The sequence below is a fragment of the Ceratina calcarata genome, unplaced genomic scaffold (assembly GCF_001652005.2).
Source record: "Ceratina calcarata isolate Rehan_Ccalc_2016 unplaced genomic scaffold, ASM165200v1 scaffold119, whole genome shotgun sequence".
Taxonomy (NCBI): domain Eukaryota; kingdom Metazoa; phylum Arthropoda; class Insecta; order Hymenoptera; family Apidae; genus Ceratina; species Ceratina calcarata.
The window spans coordinates 221,275-242,110 of record NW_017132868.1 but is presented as its reverse complement, the minus strand read 5'-3'; the positions used below and the strand labels follow the sequence as shown (position 1 = coordinate 242,110).

Genomic DNA, 20,836 nt, shown 5'->3' with positions numbered 1-20,836 from the left:
CCTCCACGATACTACTACTACCCCTATGTGGCTTGCCCCTCTTTCCTCTGCCCACACCCTTTGCCCGTCTTTTTCCAATGAACAGTCGCGTTTGCGTTTTTTCTCTCTGTTTCGCTTCCTCACCGTTTTCAATCCGTGTCTTTCTCCGATTTTCCAGTTCCTTTTTCCTAGCTCTCATCGTGTCTGGCTTTCGGCCGTCTGACTCGCCCCTCACTTAGACGGTGACGAACCCACCCTTCGCCAAACCGTTTGCAGCTGCCCCGTTTCCTAAGCCTCACCTGATTGTGCGCGCACCGACTGTATGTACCAACGTTCTTCGAAATCTAGCAAACTCGCACAATCAGCAAGAATGAGAAAATGCTCTATTGTTGATATTATGATCACTGAAACATGGATCTGGTGAATCCATTGGAATCAGCTGTTTTTATCTTCATTGTGAGTAATATCAAAAATATACTTGCATATAATTGAATTATGATCTTGATGGTCTATATTCATAGCAAAATCGTGACATATAATGAAATCCACAAACGTTCGCACACATGGCAAAATTGAATAACTTTTTTAATATTTTATTTAAGGGCAGAGACTCCCCTAGCGACGCGATAAAGCAAAATGTCAATATTGCCCACTAAACTGACCAAAAATTATAGGTTTATGCGATTCGATTCTATATCTTTATTTCTCAGAGAATCAAGACAAAATTTTTTTTATTTTAGTTTGATATACGGATGATTCAAAGGATTCCAGACCTACTTCACACACACACAACGCCAAATACGTAGCTCCAACTAGCGGTGACGCATGGAAAGCACTAAAAGAGAGAGAGAGAACGTACTAGATTTTTATGTATGCGTGCGAAGTGGGCTTAGTATTCCTTGAGTCACCCGTACGTCTTTAGAGTACTCTGGTCTTTGTCAGCGAGATTATTCCGATATTTAAAATAAGTGATAGAAAGTGAAGGAAAAATTGTAGTTACTATGTTCTGGATTTTAAGTAATTTTATACCAGAGATTCTTCTGAATAAAGTAAGTACCGGAATCTCCTAGAATGTATCTTAAACTAAACATTAAAATGAATTTTGTCTTGACTTTGTCTTATCACGTCGTTATCAGGGTCTCTCTCCTTAAGTCTAATATTAAGAAAGTTATTCAACTTTGAAATGTGCAAGAATATTTATGGACTTCACTGTATATTTCTAACAAGAGTTGGAAGAATTTCCTTCGATTATTCTTTTTCTCTTTCTACCTCACTCAGAACAAGGGTTTGTATGTCTGTTTCTATTGAAGGGATCCTACGATTCCAGGTAAAGAGATTTCCGGTAAAACTGAGTTATCAGAGGAAATCTGGGGATAAAGGTACGTCATGGGTGCGCTGACCAAATGATTTTCGTCGATAGTGATTTGTTGCATTGAAAAGGATCTTCTTTCTTATAAGTTATAATTATTCTTATAATTATTCTTTCTAAACTCAAACAGTTCTCAATGATAAAATTGCGTTCGAGAGACAGAAAATTGACATCCAATTTGGCGTGAATTCGAAGTATCCATTATTTAAATTCACGAAATTTATGGCAGGGTAAATTCGCCGAATCAGTCAATATTCCTATTATCTAAATATCTCATTTCTGTGCAAGGATTTCGTAAAGTACATACAATTCCAAGAAGAAAAGCGTCGGCTTTTATGCGCCCTTCTGTTCCTCATGATCTTCCATGCACAAAATGCAAATATATTTTTTTAAATATATATTCGATGGATCTACGTAAAACTGTCTTTCAAAAACAGAAATCAGTTCGACTATGATTTCTTTCACAGATTTATTTTACATCGAAATCCTACGCAACTGTTAGTCGCGTTTGTTCACAAATTGAATTGTAAAAAATTCGAAAAACAGATACGTGACATTTAAAGAAGGAAAAGAGGGTTCCAGTTAACAGAATGAAAGAGAATTAAATGGGAGAGTGAAATGAAAAGGTAAAGCGTATTGAAAGGACAATGAATACTGAAAACGACCTAATAAACTTGGTGATGTAACGCAAAAGAACAATGTTGATCGAGTGATATTAATGTGAACTATGAACTTCAACTAACGACCACGAGTCACCAACCAACGCAATGTGTACTTTTCCCTTCAACCAATCTCTGTAACTAGAGACGATCGGATGAAGTTGAATTGCATTTACGGCATTACTGCTACTCACACCCTTTTGCGGTACCTTTCCTCGAGGATCCTCATTAAACGTTGCAAACACGAGCGAGTGTAAAATACGTAGCAAGTTAAAACCGCGAATTGCTAGTTATTTCGTTAGAAATGTTTGCACACCAGTAATTTTCGTTTGGCAAAAAATTTTTTATACCGTACTAATGTCAAGACAGTTAAACTTGTACCAAAATTCTCTTAAGTATTAACAATATCTTACAAGCTCTTTTTTACGAAATAAAATTACAATTAAAATTTCGTGTATTGATAGAAATAAGAAATGGCATATTCAATAACTCATTTAATAATTTTATTAAAACAAGATGTCTATGAATTAGATACATGATGGAGATGATTAAATTGTAAAATTCTTGTATTTTGACGAGCAAATATGTATTTCTGCTAGACTTTAGAATTACATCAATAATAGTGTATAATATTAAATGGTAATCTTCAACAAGTATGAAAATACGTTTTCTCCATTAAACCAGCTACAAACTAGAAGTGAACTACATGAAACGTTAACGATTTCATAATTAAGTTCATATTTTTTTTAACAGTGGATTTCTTACTTTCAAAGAATGAATGAGCTTTTTCGGATCGAGCACAAAGATGAGATTTGAGAATTGGAACCCAGCCAGAAGAACGCAAATAAATGACATCATCCCCGTGGCCACCGCATCAACCCTTGTAATTATGATCGCAAACAGGAGTAGGTAGGTCGATTGCGCGCGCGATTCAAGGTACGATACGAGTCCCTCCGCCCCCGCTGATGAATTTACATAGTCTTAATTTTATCAATATAACGGGTGAACTATCGATAAACAGATTACCGACAAGCATCCGCTACCCTAGGCAGAGATTATTGCGACCGCAAATAAGAGAAACGCGAATTTAGCCGATAAAGCAATACGCTTTAATTTAGTTTTCCAGATATCGGATCTCGAACGCAGGATGCTGCAATTACGCGATTCAGTGCTAACTTTGCCTAATAGTCTTGTTCTCTCTAATATTATTACGTATAGGTATTAGATTGTGGATTAAATCGAAGTTATGTAAATCTGGCTGCATTTTTACATCTATGCGAGTGCTTCTTAACTATGGAACATTGGATTTTTAAAATACCAGCTAAAACTACTGCAGTTAAAAACGAACGCATCGCTTAGTCAAAAATATTCATTTTCGCCGGAATGCATTTTTAAAGTGCAAACAGAATTCACATGCACATCCACGGTGAATATAAATTTTTCTTCATCTACATCGAGGCGACCCACGCTTTCACGTTGCGGCGCTAAAACGGGTTACTTTGTTTTTTAAGTGTCGTCCGCCGACGCGGTGGATGGAGAGGAAAGAAGAAACCAGTCGTGAGCATGCTTTATGTCCGGATGTCATGAAGCGAACGAAGTTTTATCAATCGCAGAACTAAATAAAAAAAATGTGCAACTCCGATGTACAATTATTAATAATAAATGCATGTATCTCATGAAATTGCCATGTAATTTGTATAAAGTCAAACGTGAAAATAAAATATTCTCAACAAATTACGAAGATTTAGACGTGTTGTTTGATGAAATAGTACGTTGAGGAATGTGAATAATTCTAAACACGAAATATAAACTAGAGGAAGAGAGCGAAGGTCAGGCGTATATATTAATGCAATAAACCATAGCTAAGATATTTCGTGCACATCTGCACACTAAATGAAGAAATTCTTTCTATACAAAATAATCGCTTCGATGCAATGTTTAAATAATAATTTATCTAATAAAATGTGCAAGAATGAATAATGACGATCTATCATCTTATCGCTACAATTGCACCGTTGATTAAAAATTCATCCACGGGGTGCATCGGCTATCGTCAGGACGCAAGCAAGGTCCGAACAATGAACACACGTGCACGTGTAATGCACGAAACTATGTACACACCAATATGTACATGTATTGTGGACGTATAGTATAAACGTAATGCGCGGCCTTAGATTGCGTAACACAGCTTGCTACCCGGATCTACCACAATCTGAGGGATGAATCGGACTATCGTGGGAGAGATAGCGGCAACGTTTCCGGGTCAGGTCATCCCGTAAATGGGCGTCATTTATACCTAGCCGTCTAATAAGCCGGGTTAGCTGAGAATTCGCGAGGCGGTTTCAGTTACTATCTTTGTCTCACTGTTAAACGTAATTATTCTGCCAGGACTTGTATTTGTTCCGCGAAACGTCGCCTGAAATGGGTCATTTCAATCTGAACAGTAAATGTTTCATCTGTGCTAGAAGACAGCACATAGTTGTCTAAATGTCTGAAAAATCAATCGGTAAAAAATTCTATTAAAATTTAGTAATTAAAGAAAAATTTTCTATGAACCGCAACAGTATAATACACATCATTATTGCTGAAGATTAAAGGAAACCTGATTTAAAATTTTATTTCTATAATTGCTTTACTTTGCGCAAAAATCCGCAGTCTGATCATCAGTGAAATAATCAATACAGCCTCATATATTATAAGAAGGACGGGTCGCGCAACAACAAATTGTAGCTGGAATCTAAATCTCGTCGTGGTACCAACATACTCACCTGAGGAGCTGCGTACTTGTACCCGCATTCCCCAATACAAATGGATAGACTGACACGATGATTAAGTGGCACGGTATCTCATGCTCACGTGCACGCTCGCTCGTGTCTACGCGCTGCCGCGCCGCACCATGCCGAGGGTATGCGTGCACGGACTCTACATGGCAGGTATAGCGATTAAAGGCCGCTTCACAATGCAGCAGGGGTCAACGAGTTCAAGCAATAGGCGGAGCTAGAGATATTGGCCGCTCAAGGACACTACCCCGTTTAATGAGATTTGTTGGTAGAAATTGAACTCGTGACCTCGTTTCGAAAAGTTCGGTTGTTAGTTAGTTTTAGCAAAATTTAGCAGGGCTTAAGTGTCTATAATAAAAAAACTAATCTAAGCTGCCTTGTTATAGTTATCAGTAAATTTGAGGCTTAGAGGACCTCGAACGATCTTAACTTTGACATATTAGTAGGATTCTGAAGAATTTTTTCGTATACACATCATATCGGTCTTACAAGTTAGTCCAATTATCGTTGAACAAGAATTTTATACTCGCTTGCATTACGCTTTTCAGTTAGTAGATTAAGTACAAAGAAAGTACGTTTACAATCAGCAAAGTTCTGTTCAAGTAATGAACAAACTCGATAAAATTAAAGTTTTGCCGACTCGATAAAGTTTGAGAGTAAAATCTGGAAGCCGAGAGACTGAACAAATTAAACGATTAAAGTTCAAACTGTAACTAATGTATTCACTTAATTACGTGAAATCCCTGCCGTTCCAGCACTCATTCGTCCTCCATTTCTACAATTTAATTCGTTTCTTGCGCGTCGACGCAACGATAAAATATCGATATGGTGGAAATATAAATGGGTAGAATATATCACAGACGTGTTACTGTCTATGTGCTCTTAACTGATTGTTTTCCCGTCTTACAAGAGATCTATAATTTATTAAGTTAACCCCCTGTTGAGGAAAATTCGTCTTACGAAGAAGGGACGTATTTGCGATGTCTGAAATATTGATCTTTTCCTATTACGTTTCCTGATTGGGCGTATCATCCCCTATCAGATACTGGATACCTTCTGTGAAACAGATTTTTAGACTTTGTTCAAGAGACGCCTCGTTGCGACAGATAAATAAATTCGATGAATCGGGTACTGTTTGCATTCTCAATCAATATTTGTTCGTACGTGTTATTTGCGAAGTTTTACTAAATTAAATATTTGAACAATATTTCTAGGGAATATACATACAACATGAATAGATACGTACGTTTGTACGTATTTATAATTGATTCTCTTTCGGATTACAATCTCTTTCAGACTACAGTCAACTTAGTCATTCTTAAACAATATCTCTTATCCTGTATTTTAATCCCATTCTTATCCTGTTCTTGTTCCCCGCTTATTGTTTCTTTCTACTACTTTCCTTAGTTATCGTCTTCTCTGTTTCTTTCCCTTTTCTATTGCTTTCGCCGAGTGTTGCTTTCTTTTATTTTGTATTTTTACTTTTTTCTCTGTTTCCTCATTCTATCTCTATTTAATTGAAATTGCCATTGTTCGTTTTTCTTCCTTCTCTCCCTCACATATTTCTATCTTCTTTCTAAACTTTATGAATCAACGATTCTTTAAATGTCCAAAACGTTAAATTGAAGCACAAATGGGGGTATAAGAGCAGTTTCGGAAAACGATTATTAACAGGACCGCGGCACAAACGGTTCGCTTCGTTAATCAGACCTTGAAATGAATCGGACGATAAAGTGGACAAGGCTACAAGCTGAACGCCTTAATTAAATTGTATCCGAGTTGCGCGACATGAAAGCTTGCACAAAAGCTCCATGTACGCTGTTCGAATCGTTCCGACTCGGCCAATAGGGAGCAATAAAGAAAATTAAAGGCGGAATCGGAGAGTTAAATACAATCAGTACTAGGATATTCCGGATTCAATGTTTCCCTAATGTCATTAGCAAATGTAACACGAAGAACAATATCAGCGTTGTGAAAAATGGCTCCACGAGAATCAATCCGACTTGATGGTCGTACGATACGAAATCGATGAAAAACCTACATATAAATGGTACATCTATCCTACAATATACAATAAACTAACAGCACATACAAGCAAATGGAGCAAATTGTTACTGTACTTGTTATAAGACATACATAAGATAACGTAATGTCTTCTTCTTTTTTAATTTTTTTAAATGTTTATCCAATAGTAATTAATTATAAGTTATCTCGTATTGCTGGTTAAAAACTTTTTAGGAATAATTCGCTATGTGTGCGAGTGCAATCGCAATTAAAGATACGGGTGTTTCGGACCGCCCGCGAGACAATGTCGTTGATTTACATAAACATGCGATGCCTCGGACATTATTTTCGTTGGCGTAACAAAGCGTCTTTCTCTGGGCGTCCAACGACGTGCGAGGAATTTCGCAAACATGCGGGCGGCGAGCTTAATTCTATGAACCGTTTGCGTGTTTTCGCATGATTTCCATGTAGATAGACGGTCATAACCATTCGATTTTTTACGCGATCGTGTATGACGCAGAAAGGTATGACAGAAAATTCAAGGTAACGAATTTGTTAGATTGTGCTGACGAAAATGAAAACTCTTTCAAAGAAAATGTTTGCGTTTATTCCAAAGAAATATTTCAATCAATTAAAAGGCACACCGCAATTGTCAATATAAATGGAAAATAATTACAATAATGTAAATATAATAATAATGTTCCAAATTATTATGTTTTCAAGAAATTTTTATTATATTTTTCACCACATGAAGATATCCGAGCTACTGATGTTTGATTTTCAAGTCTCATAAACATAGCTCATAAACGTATGAAAATAGACCGGGCGCCCAAATGGGAGACTCGAAGCCAGGCGATTAAGAGGAAGAAAATGGATGGAAGAGTACCTTTTTTCTATTGCCTTGTGAAAGAAACAGAAACTCGTTCAAGGTATTTTCTTTATTTTTTACAAGCTCAACAAAAATTCATTGGACGGTAGGTGCATTATCTTATGAAAATTCTTTAGTAATCACAAAGTGACTATACCACCACGACTACTGATGTGTTTCCCCCAATTATAACATTCTTTATTTATCACAAAGTGATGGATGTTTTAGCTTCTCCAATATCACCACTGATACCTATTACCGGTGTTTCGAAAAAATTATTTAGTGGTGTCATCTTATCGGAGCGAGAAGCAAACAGCACATGGTGTTAGTAAGACAGAAATCTGTAAGTCGATGCTATTACAGGAATCTGCAACATCTACAGTTGCGAAAAGAAAGTGGATAAAGTCAATGCGCGTTGGAAAGGAAGCAACGATCAGCTGTTTGGGATTGCCTGTCACTGATAGTACAAAACCAAAAATACTACCAAAATTTACAATTGTTCTTTAAATGTGCTTAATGAAAATATCAGAAAATAATACATAGCGCATATTTATTACACGCAAGCTTTATGATACTCAATTTTAACTACAGAAGGAAGCTTTATTTAAACTGACCTTTGCATTGATCTTATAACTGACAGGATGTTTAGCAAGAGTAAAAATATCCGTCGCTTTTTCTTGTTGTCAGCTTTTTCAATAAACATATGACGCACCAAAAGAATTTTAATACATAAAATGAAAACGTTAGATGAGACTAGTTTGATGCTATTCTCAAAACTAATTTCCGGAGACAAAGGAAAAGAAACTGAACTTGAACCAGACAGGATATTGATATAACGTAATAATTTCTCGGGTCTAATCACAAGTTTCTCTCAGTTCTCGCGACGCTTCTAAATACCTGCATCTCGGTTGTGCAGAATGCAGTTCATGGTCCACGATGCCGAAACTCGTTTCTTATTATTACTTTTTTTTCTCGTCGTGGTCCTGTCGTCTAACAAGGACGGCACTGGCTTTGCGGTTTAACAAGTAGAACTTCAGCCAGTCTCGTTTATCAAATGATCAACATGCTGACCGCAATTTAAAAAAGTTTTAAAAGGATATTTCCCTCGGACGGTTTACCGACCGAATAACTGTTCGCATTAGCGTGCACGTTCTTACGTACGGGAATCAAACTTCTATCGAATATATATTATAATTCCTCATAAGTCAATTTCCCAAATATACTGCGAATATCTTTATAATGAAAAATGTTTCCCTTGATTTAAATGGTGCCACGGTGTATTTATTTGGTACATTGTGAAACAAGCATATATCTACCCTTCTGAAATACCTTTAAGGGCCAAGGGCCGAAAATGTTTGACATTTTCTACTCTGTTCTACTAATAATAATCCGGCAAACACAGTGCAAAGTATGGGTCTAAAAAAGTCGACTTTTGTCCTTATTTGGGCCTTTAATACATCTTGGAAAAGACGAAACTTAAATGTAGGGCGCTCTGGTCTTCATTTCATTCAATACAACCTCTTTCTGGCATAAAATTAATTAAATTCTAATGTATAGTAATTACGATGTTTGCTTGACTGCACGTGACACATATTTTATTAAATATCATTGAATAATGATTAGTGCGTCCGAGATTTAAGTTTCAGCTTTTCGAAGAGGTACTTAACGACCCAAATATCTGTTAATACGTAAAAGATTTTTGAGACCCATATTTTTGCAGATTCTGACTCTACTAGTTTAGCCCCTTAAAATAAAGCATCTTCTACAGATATTTGAATAAGTTTACTCACAGCAATCCTTCAAGCTGAACTGGTCCTCACGCGCGAACGAAACATGGTTAGAACTACAATTAACACGGTATTCACTTCGTCTACCACCCATAATCGTTACTTAAGAAATCAAATTAAACACAAGTTCGTTCCGTTTATTAGACACACGCGCCATTTTGCAAAAACATCGATAGTTCATTGCGGACCAATAGCTTGAAGTGCGCTTGGATCAACACATAAATAAATTCACGCACCACGTACCGCGATTTTCAAATAAAGAACGCATGTGAAATTTGACATAAATCATTTTGCACACACTTCTACTTCCTAACTTGTTTATTGCCCATCAGATCAGAGGATTTGAACGAAAATAACTAAGGCAGTATCATGACTGAAGTGCAACTGTGTTTAGTATTGATCAAACTTTGCGCATACATTTCATTCGTGTGTATGTAAAGTTTGCGGCTACCTACTTGTTCTACTTCGAATTGTAAAAAGGGAATCAATGTAAAATACAGTACTACTTTTTACTGACTCTTTGAATTTACTTAACCTACGTCAGAAATCTTAATGCCTTATTCTGCGAACCCTACGGAAGTAATTCTTATCGTACGATCCCGAAACAAAGTGAAACGAGTATGGAACGTGTCCCGCGCGTGATCTGCTCGTGCCGGAACATTACCACGTGCTCGAGATCCGGTTTGGGTAAAATTGAATTCGTGGTTAAACACCATCTGTTTAGACCAAAAAAAAAAGCGTACGGTACGCGTTGTCGAAATTTATGTTCCACGTTAAAAGACCGAAATGAACTTTCCTTTCTCCTCGAGGAAATACGACCGCCATTACATTGTGTTATATCACGAATGAATATAAGAACGCGAATGAAAACATTTTTCAAGTATTTTAATGTATGATTTTTGTAAACTTTTCTAAATCTCATTATGTATGTACATTCAAATTGAATTACTTATACTAAACTTCTACAAGTTAACAATCCTGAATTAGTTCGAATCTTAACGTAAAACGAATTTATGTAAAAGATTGTGATACCAAGAGATGAAATGGGGCTACAAGGGTTACTTTCCAGTCATGGGTTTTCAAAAGCCGTGATACATATATACGTGGCTCAGAAGCATAAAATGGGCAGCGATGGTTCAAATGGTCCGTATTTCAATAATGATAAATCGCCTCGGTTCGACGCAACGACAGGCATGGCCGGTTTGAAGATCTCACCTCGAGATACCGCACCGTGCCGTCAGGGATCTATCTCGTGGCTTTTATCTTATACGGTCCTGTCTCCTTCGGTCTGCCCTACAGGACATTTACAAATCCACCGTGACTTTCATCTGCAAAGGAATCCCTTTCAAAAGCGCCCTCGAAAACACGTTTCCTCCGATCTGGAGGATTAGGCCTTTGTACTTTCATTCAATGTCGTCTAATATCTTTTGACACGATTATTCCTTTCTATTGTTGACATTTTTCTACGTATACGCGTACAAAGACTCCTAGAATGTTAACTTGTTTGGTCCAATATCAAAAAAGTTACTTCGTTTTGAAATGGGTACGAATATTAATCGGAGTCATAATATACATACAAGTACGTAAACTTATTTCATATCCGAGAGCAACATTTATATGTAAATACTCATTGAACATTCAAGTCGATGAATACTTTTGCATTGTTAAACGTGATCCAAGAGTACAATTGTTTCAAGTGTAATATGAATTGATAGCTTGTGAAATGGAAGTAAACATTTCACATGGAATAATTTTATCAGATAAATATATACTTAATAACCGCCGATACGGTGACTATTTCCTCGGCAGACAACATAACGATCTATAAAACAGATTCAGGCAAATACGCAACAAGGATTACGTATACATTACTCGTTTCAACCTTTCGCCAATTAATATATCCAGTGAGTCTTCTACTTTCTCGTTCATCATCCACAAAGCGGGTACTTATTTCTAAGTAATATGAATCATACTTAATCGCTTAGGAGAACGCTGAAAGCAAATGTACGCGAATCTCTTACCAATCTATATTTGATATATCTAATAGAATCTATGTTATCAAAAGAGAACATCAACTGATTTCGATGCATTTTTAATGAAGACGATTAATAGAATCTCAGCGAAATAAAGTCGCGACTGTATCCTAACAAGTCATCAAATATTAATCTTCTCATATCTCTGTAATTCACAAAGTACTATTAATAAGGAGGCATAAATATAAATCCAATCCTCTATGAAAGATATCCACAGTTAGAAGATCAAGGAAACGAGAGAGACATCCAGTACCCAGGCTATAATTCGTAACAGATACGCACTCCAACGTCGGATCAATGTTTCGTCCATTGAGCCAACCTTCAGGAACACCCATAAAGGGGATCGTCTTTATTTGTCCACGCGTCCCCGCTCCTCGCATCTCCTAGGAATCGTCTCCATAATAACTTTTAAGGCTCGTCTACGTCCACGGAGCAGTGTCTGTTATCCCCTCGGCACGTGTTCACCAGGAAGGAATCGCAACGGAACGACTCCTGCATGAAGATATTATGCTTTGATATATGTATGTCTCTGCGCGCATACACTTGCCTGGATTGCTCTGTCGCAAATGCAACGGGAAATCAAAGAACACGGGATGCGGGATTGATCGAAACCGCACGTGTATATTCTCGAGTGACTGGCGACGACGTTCCCTTTCGTACCGTGGGAATTTTTCCCGGAGGACAACGGGCCACGCGGATATTGTCTCGCGAGAGCGTTATCGGCCGCAACACATGCGATGACGCTCGATTACGCACGCGCTATGGATGACGGATAGAATTTCGTTTCCGAGAGAGCGAGGATCAATATTAAATTGATTCCGATACGACGGAGCGCGATGCATGATCTTTGTTGCGATGAGAATGAATGCTAAATTTCCTATTTATATCGCTGTATGGGAAAGTCGATCGGATATTGCCAATGAGATTCGGTGCACTTTCAGGTTCCGAATAAAATGGAATAATGAAATCAAACGATTCGAAACTACTCAAATCACATTTTTTAAATCAATGTTAAAATAAATGTTTTATTTTCAGTTTTGTCCAGATTCAAATCATTGATCTTGTGAATTTATAAAACTGAAATAGTTCCAGAGTTGAAGATATTAGTTTTAGTAGTTTGTTTGATGAATTAGATTGAAGTGAACTTGACTTGAAATACATGTAGTAACTCGATCTTTCCAAATTACATCTAGTTTGCTTTTATTGAGTCACTGGGAAACTAGTACGTATAAGCGCAGCCCATCGCACGACTCGCGCACTGTTCTTGAGAAACTGTTCTCCCTATTTCATCAAAAGACAAATACTATCTTATCACACACGTAGTTTTATAGGCGGAGATACTTGTCAAAGTAATATCTTTGGATAAACCTACAACTTCCCGAATTCATCTCATCAAAACTACGGTCTCATGGCTGTTATCCGCCCTATAAGTTATTTTTCCCTCTAGTTTTTCATTGATCTTTACTATACTATCTCTTCGAAACATCCAATTGTCTCTAGCTTTCCAAGCTCACTTTGTTTTTTTCCCTCGTATTTCTTCATACTGAAATTCCCACAATTTTTTTCAATCTTGCAACCCTTTTTTGCTTGGAGAGAAAGCTATCATCTTCACTAGAATCGCACATACTTTACACAAAAATGCTTTACGTTTGCCGTCTGCGATACATGATCGTCGATTTCTCGTTCATTGTCCAATCGTTTCCCTCTTGTGCCGTATGTTTTTATTCGCCGACAGTATGTTACATTATTCCCGACATTTCTTCGGTTCGAGCAACATTAATCAATCGAAGATGAAAAAAGATGCAGTAAGGGAACAGAAAGAAAAAAATGGTGGAAAAAATATGATAAAAAAGAAAAAGTATAAATGAAAGAAGAAGTTTAAGCCTTTCTGCAGACGGTGCGAACAGCGGAGAGAGAGTCTTTTATTCGGACTGGTCAGCGTTTGAAACGCGTCGCGCCACGTTTGACCATCCTGTACGGGCGACTCACGATGACGTGCAAAAGCCCGAGACAACCAAACTCGGGGAGAGGTGCTTGCGAGTGCGAATACGCAGCCAGGTATGCGGCAGTCGCGCTTCGAAAACATTCGATGGATGAAAGCCGAACGCATCACTAAGAGTTATTTTAATCATCTTAAATACCGATTTAATCCTATCGGCTCGTGCTCTATATCAAACGAAAGAAGAAGCCAAACCAGAAGATACGAAATGAGAAAAGATCAAATTCGAAGAATACGTTTGCAGTATGTAAATTTTCATAAAACCAACACGAGGTCAAAACCCAGTACGCAGTGGTATGAATGATTCCAATTCTCATCGTTTCGTTCCTTGAATTCGAAGTACGCGCAGCGCATAGTTCGCGAAATCAGAAAATTTAACGCCACATTCTCGTCGAACGCCTTCGCGAGAAAAAGAAGGAACGGCAGTAATTCAGCGTGGCGGGACGTTGAATTAGTAACAAGTCTACATGCCTTTCGTCGCTGGAAATGGATGTCTGAGACGGATACGCAGGTTACGCGTCCCTGATCTAGGGGGACTTGATATTATACAAAAAAAAAAAGAAAAAGATAGAACAACGGGTAAATGAGGACGGAGGAAGAACGAACGGAAACGTTCAGTACGTAGTTACGCATCGCCACTGAAATCGTTACGAAGAAAGAACGTGAACAAAAGTAGTGAACAAAGAACTTGTGGAGAAATGATATCCCGCGTAAATCTACCGATTTAGAATTCTTTTTTTAGATTTTGGAGATGCGTATGGGAGATCGCGGCGCGTAAACTGCGAATGAGTCTCTGGAGTTATTAACCTTTTGAAAGAAATTTTTTCTTTGCTTACTAAAACTATTCACACTGATTCGTGTCGATTTATACAATTATTGGTCTAAATTATTATTGGTTCGAAATACAATTGAAACGTTTAATCGTATTAAGTAAAAACCTTTCAATGAACACCATCTCCATAAAGCATCGCCCTGTCTGAACACTCGTGATAGAATTGTCACGCGGGACGTTTTCAACGGCATTTTCAACATTGTTTACCCTAGCGTGAAACGGATGGTGCACCGGCATCGAATTCGCGTCATCGTAAAGTTTTCCGGGCAAATTCGTGCGCCGATGCATCGGGATAAAATTTGCGGTCCGCGCCACACCCGCGCAGCTACGTGATGAGAATCCGCGATGAGGTTTAAGGCTCGGGCTGGTGCTCGTTGAGAACTGGCTGCTTAAGAAGCAAAAGAAAAAGAGAGAAAGAAAGAGAGGGGTGGGAGAGAGAAAGGACGGAGGAGCCTGCGGCCACGAGGATGCGGCAGTGTTTAAAATCGAACGGAAATCCAGTTGAATCGCGTCTACCGCCATTGCAGCGGTTGCTAATAATAGAGTAGATACTGGAAGGATAGAAATACGACTTCCTTCGCCACTCTGTACCCTTCTGCGTCCCAAGAATAACGGGCTCGCGTTCGATACCAACGCAACAGCAGAATAAGGGGTCAGGGGCGGCGAACCTAATTCAAACATTCGATACAGCTAACAGCGGGATGGTGAGCCACGCAGTCTCGGTTTCGACTACCGGTTTATTTTCTATTCAACCCGTCGGTGTATTTTTACCGAATCGTTTCACGATTTTTTGTTTATCTCTTTTTCGCTTTTCTGGAAAACAAATTGAAAGTTGGAACAATGTCGAGGTTTCGCGTTTAAAGGGTGCTTGATATGGTTTCACCTGACTCTCGTCGATAGCTCTCGGAAAAATTCGATAACTGTTTGTTAACAGAGTTTGCAGTACGGGTGACAATAGTGATGCGATATGTGCAAACACTGTATTGAATTGACAATAAAACTGATTTTTCCTTCATACTAGTTATTAATACTGTGTATACACCTTTCTATTACACTTTAATTTAATGTTGGAATTACTATCTACATTATCTAGTTTCCCCAGTTGCAATAAGACATAAATAAGGAGTTTCCTTGTAATTTCGTATAAAACTCATGCATTATATCGCAATGATAATTCTCAAGTTATGTGACTATGAAAGCGTATCCTCATGAAAACCTTAAAAGGTGGTTTCATATCAAAGATAGTCGACTTGTTAAGAGTTCGTGCTCCGTATGTAAACTGAAGCAGTCTACTTTCACACAATAGACTTTCAGAGAAATCGTTTTCCAGATTCACTATTCAAGTTCTAAATTTAATGGCTATGCTAAACGCCCGTAAATCAGGTCGAGTGCCTCTTTAATTTTCTGTGACGAACAATTAAAAACATTATACTTCAGCAATAATCTGGTTACAAAATTTCTCTAAACGAGAAGATCGAACTTTGTATTTTACTACGTAGTCAACGCGATTTCACGATACTAACTAGATACTGCTCCTCTTGTAACAAATTGAGTTAGAGAACATTAGCGATCTAGGCAACACGTGTCCATTATCTCGAGCAATAAGTGAACCGGCGACGGTATCGGTCGACCCGGGAAGCGTGTGAACTCGTAAAACCAATGACCTCAACAGTATTGAATCATCGGCGTAATCGACTGTTATTAAATCAAAACTGTTTGAAGTTTTATTTTGGTCTATTAAACACGAAATGGTAAAAACGATACTGCAGACTTTGATGTTCATTAATGAATAGATAACAAGGATGGGTCAATACGATTAAACTGCACATATCGGCTTTTATTTTGATACATGAAAGAGCAAAGAAATAGGTACAGGCTACCGAAAACGATTTCCGATCCGCTTGGCAAGTTGCAAATTTTAAACCCTGACGAACATAGTGACATAATGGCATAAGATGAAATAGAATAATTCGTGTAATAGTATTTGAACTCGATTGCAATGCAAATGAATCCTAAGTAAAATTTGAATTAAAATCACAGTTAAAAGCTTGGTACCTTGCAGTTTATCTTAGGATCTTTGATTTTTCTGAAGCTTGTCACTTTGGTCGACACGAAGAAAAGTTCTTATATTTCAACACGATTCAAATTAAAGTTACGAATCCTAAAAATATGGACAAACCCTTGAGTTAATATATTGCATAATAAGAAGATAGTCCACTCTTTCCATCTAGAAAAAAATAACTTTTGCATGTGTGCATGTCAAGTGGGACGAGAATCATTTTAGACAGCTGCGCATAATTCGAAGATTGAAACTTTAAGACGACGCTTGAAGGCTCCAACTTAGAAATCGATAAACTAAGATATCAATTATGCAAATGTAACGTGACGATCAAAATGCGGGAAAGGCGAGTTCGTTGGCCGATACAAAATTAAAAAGCAAAAGCACGTAACGCTTGATTTATCGACTACATACTCCGAGCTGGCTGAGAAATTTCCTCGGAGAAATTCTCTACGTTTCAATATTTCGACCCTGGTGGATTTCGCATCAACGTATGTATCTTTGTACAACCACTTCCGTAAAGTAGAAATATCGACAGGTAGAGATGTCTATACTATAATGTTTACTTCTTACTTAAATATCCTTCAATTTGTATCTAATGCCTTTCTCTAAAAGCATTATAATAATAATAATACTGTAAATATTAAATTTATAAATCGTATTGAATGCTAATAGACGTTAAAATATTAAATCCTGATACGTCATTACAATATCAACTCTCATAAGTAAATTGAACCGGTCAATTTTTCTTTAAAAGAATTTACCGTATCAAAGGACTGTGATAATACCGGAAAAACACGTAATAGTGAAGCCGCGAGACTGAATATGGGCCAAGAGACCCTCAAACGCATCGAACCACAAGCGGAAGAAAAAGAAAAAGAGAGAGATGGAACAACAAACGTTGTCTCATCGTGTACTCCTCTCCCCGGAGGACTTACCTCTTCTACGAAAGATCTCTGCTGCATATTGGTCCAGCACATTTTGCACTGGCATACGTCCTTTTCTTTGAAATTCTCGGCCCTCTCCCTATCCCGGGTTGCGGTGACCTGAGGCGGCGGGGGCGGCACGGGCGGCGGAAGCGGACTTGTCGCGACCTCGAGGCTGTCTGAGCTAGAGTTATGGCGTCGCGGTGGCGTGATATTAGTTACGTTCGCTTGCGAGACTTGCTTCACCTCAGCCGATCTTCCCACCGAATGATCGTTACCACTGGCAGACGACTTGTGCGATGGTGACAAATAAACATTCAGCATGCACTTGTTCTGCTGCGGCTGTGGCCGCAGGAAATCGTCTAGAAGATAAAAGCTCTGCGCCCGACTGGATCTTGTCGCGCGGGTTTCGCTGCTCCCAAGTACCTGCTGTTCCGCTTTGCAGACCCTCTCGCGGTTCGTCCGAGTTATGCATTCGTCGTCAAACTGGTGTCTAGTTTGAACGTGTCTATCCTCCATCACGTCCCTCTCCGTAGACTCTATACTCTCCTGGTAGAGTTTACGGCTCACCCTCGATCTTCCCGAGGTCTGACCAAATTCGCCATTGTTCTCTCTGTAAATGTCCCGGCTGACGCGAGATACACGCGCGGAATAAGACGTGGGCTGTTGATAACGCGTCGATTTGCAACTCGAGCCACGCACATCCTCTCGGAAGTGTTCGCCCTCAATCATGGAGATGCTCATGTTGTGGGACAACGAATGTTGAACCGCGTGTGAACCGGTACCGGTGGGAGCCCTTAGCAGAGCGCCAAGAGACCGCCACTTCCTGTCCTGCTGTCCTGCCGTCGAGCTCGACGAGACGGACGATCTGTTCCACTTCCTCTCGTTGCCCGGCGACGTCAGGGCGCTGTTGCCCACCGACCATTTCCGGTCGTTCGTGGGCGAGGTCACCGACTGCCACTTTCTTTCATTCGACGGCGACGCCATCGAGGTACTCGACCACTTTCGTTCGGACGAGGTCGTAGCGGTCGTGGTCGACGTCACCATACGATCCGTCGATGAGACGTTTAGCTGATCCTCTCGCTGTCTCGCTTTCCACCAGGAGGACGTAGAAGTGAACAGTATCAGAGCTCCTCTCAACGGGTTTTGATTCTTCGCGGCGGCTCCCCTCGGCGAGTATTCGCGGTCTTTGATCTTCAACGAACAATCCCTGTAATTGGTATCGCATTCACGATCGCTGAACGCCGCCGCGTCTCGGTCCCATAACGCGTTCTTTTGCGCGGCCAACTCCTCCTCGTAGTGTAACGTGGCGTTCGTGCTACGCAGTCGCGGCCGAATCTTAACGAAACCGTAATCGTTGCTATCTTGAACGGCCTCCAAAGCCTCGATGCGGTTCTGCACGGTCCCGGTAGACGGTTGCAGCAGAGACGACTGGCCGGACGAGTATTGATGATGACTGTTGCTCAGCTGCAGGCTCGGTTGCTGCAACAGAGTCGAGGTCCTTGCCCGATGTCCCTCGCTGGTGGTGCCGCGTTGCAAACAAGAGAAGCTCGCCGAGTGTCGCAGACTCGAGGGTGGATTTCCCGGTTGACTCACTCCCAGCATCTTGCCCGCCTCTTTGATATCTCTCAGTCTTTTTGATCTCGAATAGTAGAGAAAGCGATCGAGTTTTGCTCGGAAACAGGAGCGATCCCTTTGTTTTTGTTCCCTATTTGGTTTCCTTTTTATTTATTTTTTTCGTCGATGGATGAGATTTGGGACGGAATAATGCTTCTAGCTGAGTGTCATTACTCTGGCAGTGATAACTCTCGGTCTCGACTGGGTTCCGCTTTTCTCAGAAAACAAACACAATGAAACTGTCTCGCCTCGAGGTGCAGACTTCTCGTATCGCGCGTTCGTACACATCCTCTCGATACGATTCTCGTGAAGCGGCAGCCGAATAGGGAACTACATCCTCATCGGTCCCGGTGCCTTTCGTACCGTACAACGACGATTCGATCAACGAAATCTGAAACAGAAAGTAGGAACAGGATAGGGGGCAGCAACTTAAAAGAAAAAACGGCTAGAACCAATTGAAGCGTCGGGAAGCAACGGCCGTGAAAGATGAAATGATCAGCGACGAAGGAGAAAATCGGGATCGATGGTTCTTCCTTTGTGAGATACATATGAATGGTCGGGCGCGACAGATACTCTCTCGTGCGGCTCCCAGAAAGAACCGGAGGAGAGGAAAAAGAGAGAGTAACAGAGAGTGTGCGAAAGAAAGAGAGCGCAGAGAGGAGACGCGAGGCAACTTGCCGGAGATCGGTGAAGGATGAAGGTCGCTCTGTGGCCGGTGCCTAAGGCTAAGCATCGGCAGGTCTACTGAATCTATCTTCGAAAGTCTAATTTACTTTTAACGTCAAAAGAAATATTTACAATTGTTAAAAGATGAGTCTTTTATTCCAAGAAAATTGTAATTCTAGGTGAAACGAATCTTTCATTAAATTAAAAACTGAGTATTTCGAAGATCTACATATCGATAGATATTAACAATTCAAAGTGTACATATGTGCAGATGTAATGAACCGACACGACGCGACAATGGCAAAAATGAGTGACAACATCATAATAGAGTTCACAACAAAATACTGATGCAGCTGCGTTAAAAAGAAGCACTGGGTATAAAAGAACACAAAAGCACCAAATCTGTGAACAATTACTGAGGTAACAGGGAATGACTCGGCTAGAGAATCATCAGAGGTATCTACGAAGGTTGGTGTGCGTAATGTAAATTGATTCATAATATTTAACTACACATATAATAGTTTCCTATTTACCAAGGTCTGGACCATAATTAACGAGAATAATCATTCAAGGTTAGTGTCCGACAACTCTACAGGTCTGACGTGCTATGTATTTAACCCTTTGTCTTGTAATTTTATTTATCAATTAAAGATGCACTGACTGAATTAATACAGAATCGTATAAATTGCACTAACCCCAAGGAAAGTAAAATCTTATATTTCATCATAATTTGAATCATGACATGACTTAAAGTGAACGTTACAAGACAAAGAGTTAATACATTGACCTGAACTTTATAAAAATACAATAAATTTTATAAAAACCAGATAAGACGCTATTTAAAAATTTCACATGTATTTTATAATTAAACGACACTGAAAGGTGAAACAACAATTTTTCGGTGATTGAACACTACGATGTATCTCAAGTGATTAATGACATCAGTGCTAATGATTATTCAATTTTCTTACGTCATGGGCTAAATAATAAGTCACACCCATGGGTGCTAAGAACTAGTGGGACAAGGTAATAGATCAATAAGGTACCGCATATGAATTTTGGCACGTTGTTCAAGGCCGCTTGAAAATCAGTTTCGAAGAAAAAGAATGGATTCCATAAGACAGGTTTTTGGCCTTAAAAATTGGCGAAAGTTCTATTAACGTAATTATGAGGAATTGTTACTTTAGAACGTTTGTCTTATAAGGTTTTCAGAATATTTTTGACATTTTACTAACTCTGAGATTTATGTCTTCTTTGT

General features: G+C 39.2%; 1 protein-coding gene and 1 long non-coding RNA gene across 9 annotated transcripts in view; one reads left to right on the top strand and one right to left on the bottom strand.

The window, feature by feature from the left end:
- Positions 1-20,836, bottom strand: part of LOC108625007 (putative serine/threonine-protein kinase dyrk2) — a 178,860-nt gene that overhangs the window by 114,131 nt on the left and 43,893 nt on the right. For all 3 annotated transcript variants that reach the window (XM_018024701.2, XM_018024684.2, XM_018024713.2), the window contains exon 2: positions 17,308-19,303. In XM_018024701.2, the coding sequence (XP_017880190.1) occupies positions 17,308-18,900 (1,593 nt within the window). In that variant the 5' untranslated portion in view covers positions 18,901-19,303. The remainder of the gene's footprint in view (positions 1-17,307; positions 19,304-20,836) is intronic.
- LOC108625078 (uncharacterized) lies at positions 44-3,735 on the top strand. Of its 6 annotated transcripts, none has more exons than XR_003389183.1 (4): positions 832-1,028; positions 1,116-1,358; positions 1,816-3,433; positions 3,519-3,735. It is a non-coding gene; the product is annotated as an uncharacterized LOC108625078 (long non-coding RNA). The 6 variants fall into 6 exon arrangements; XR_003389184.1 differs by having other exon boundaries at positions 1,116-1,974; positions 2,761-3,433; XR_003389186.1 differs by having other exon boundaries at positions 1,116-2,916; positions 3,226-3,433.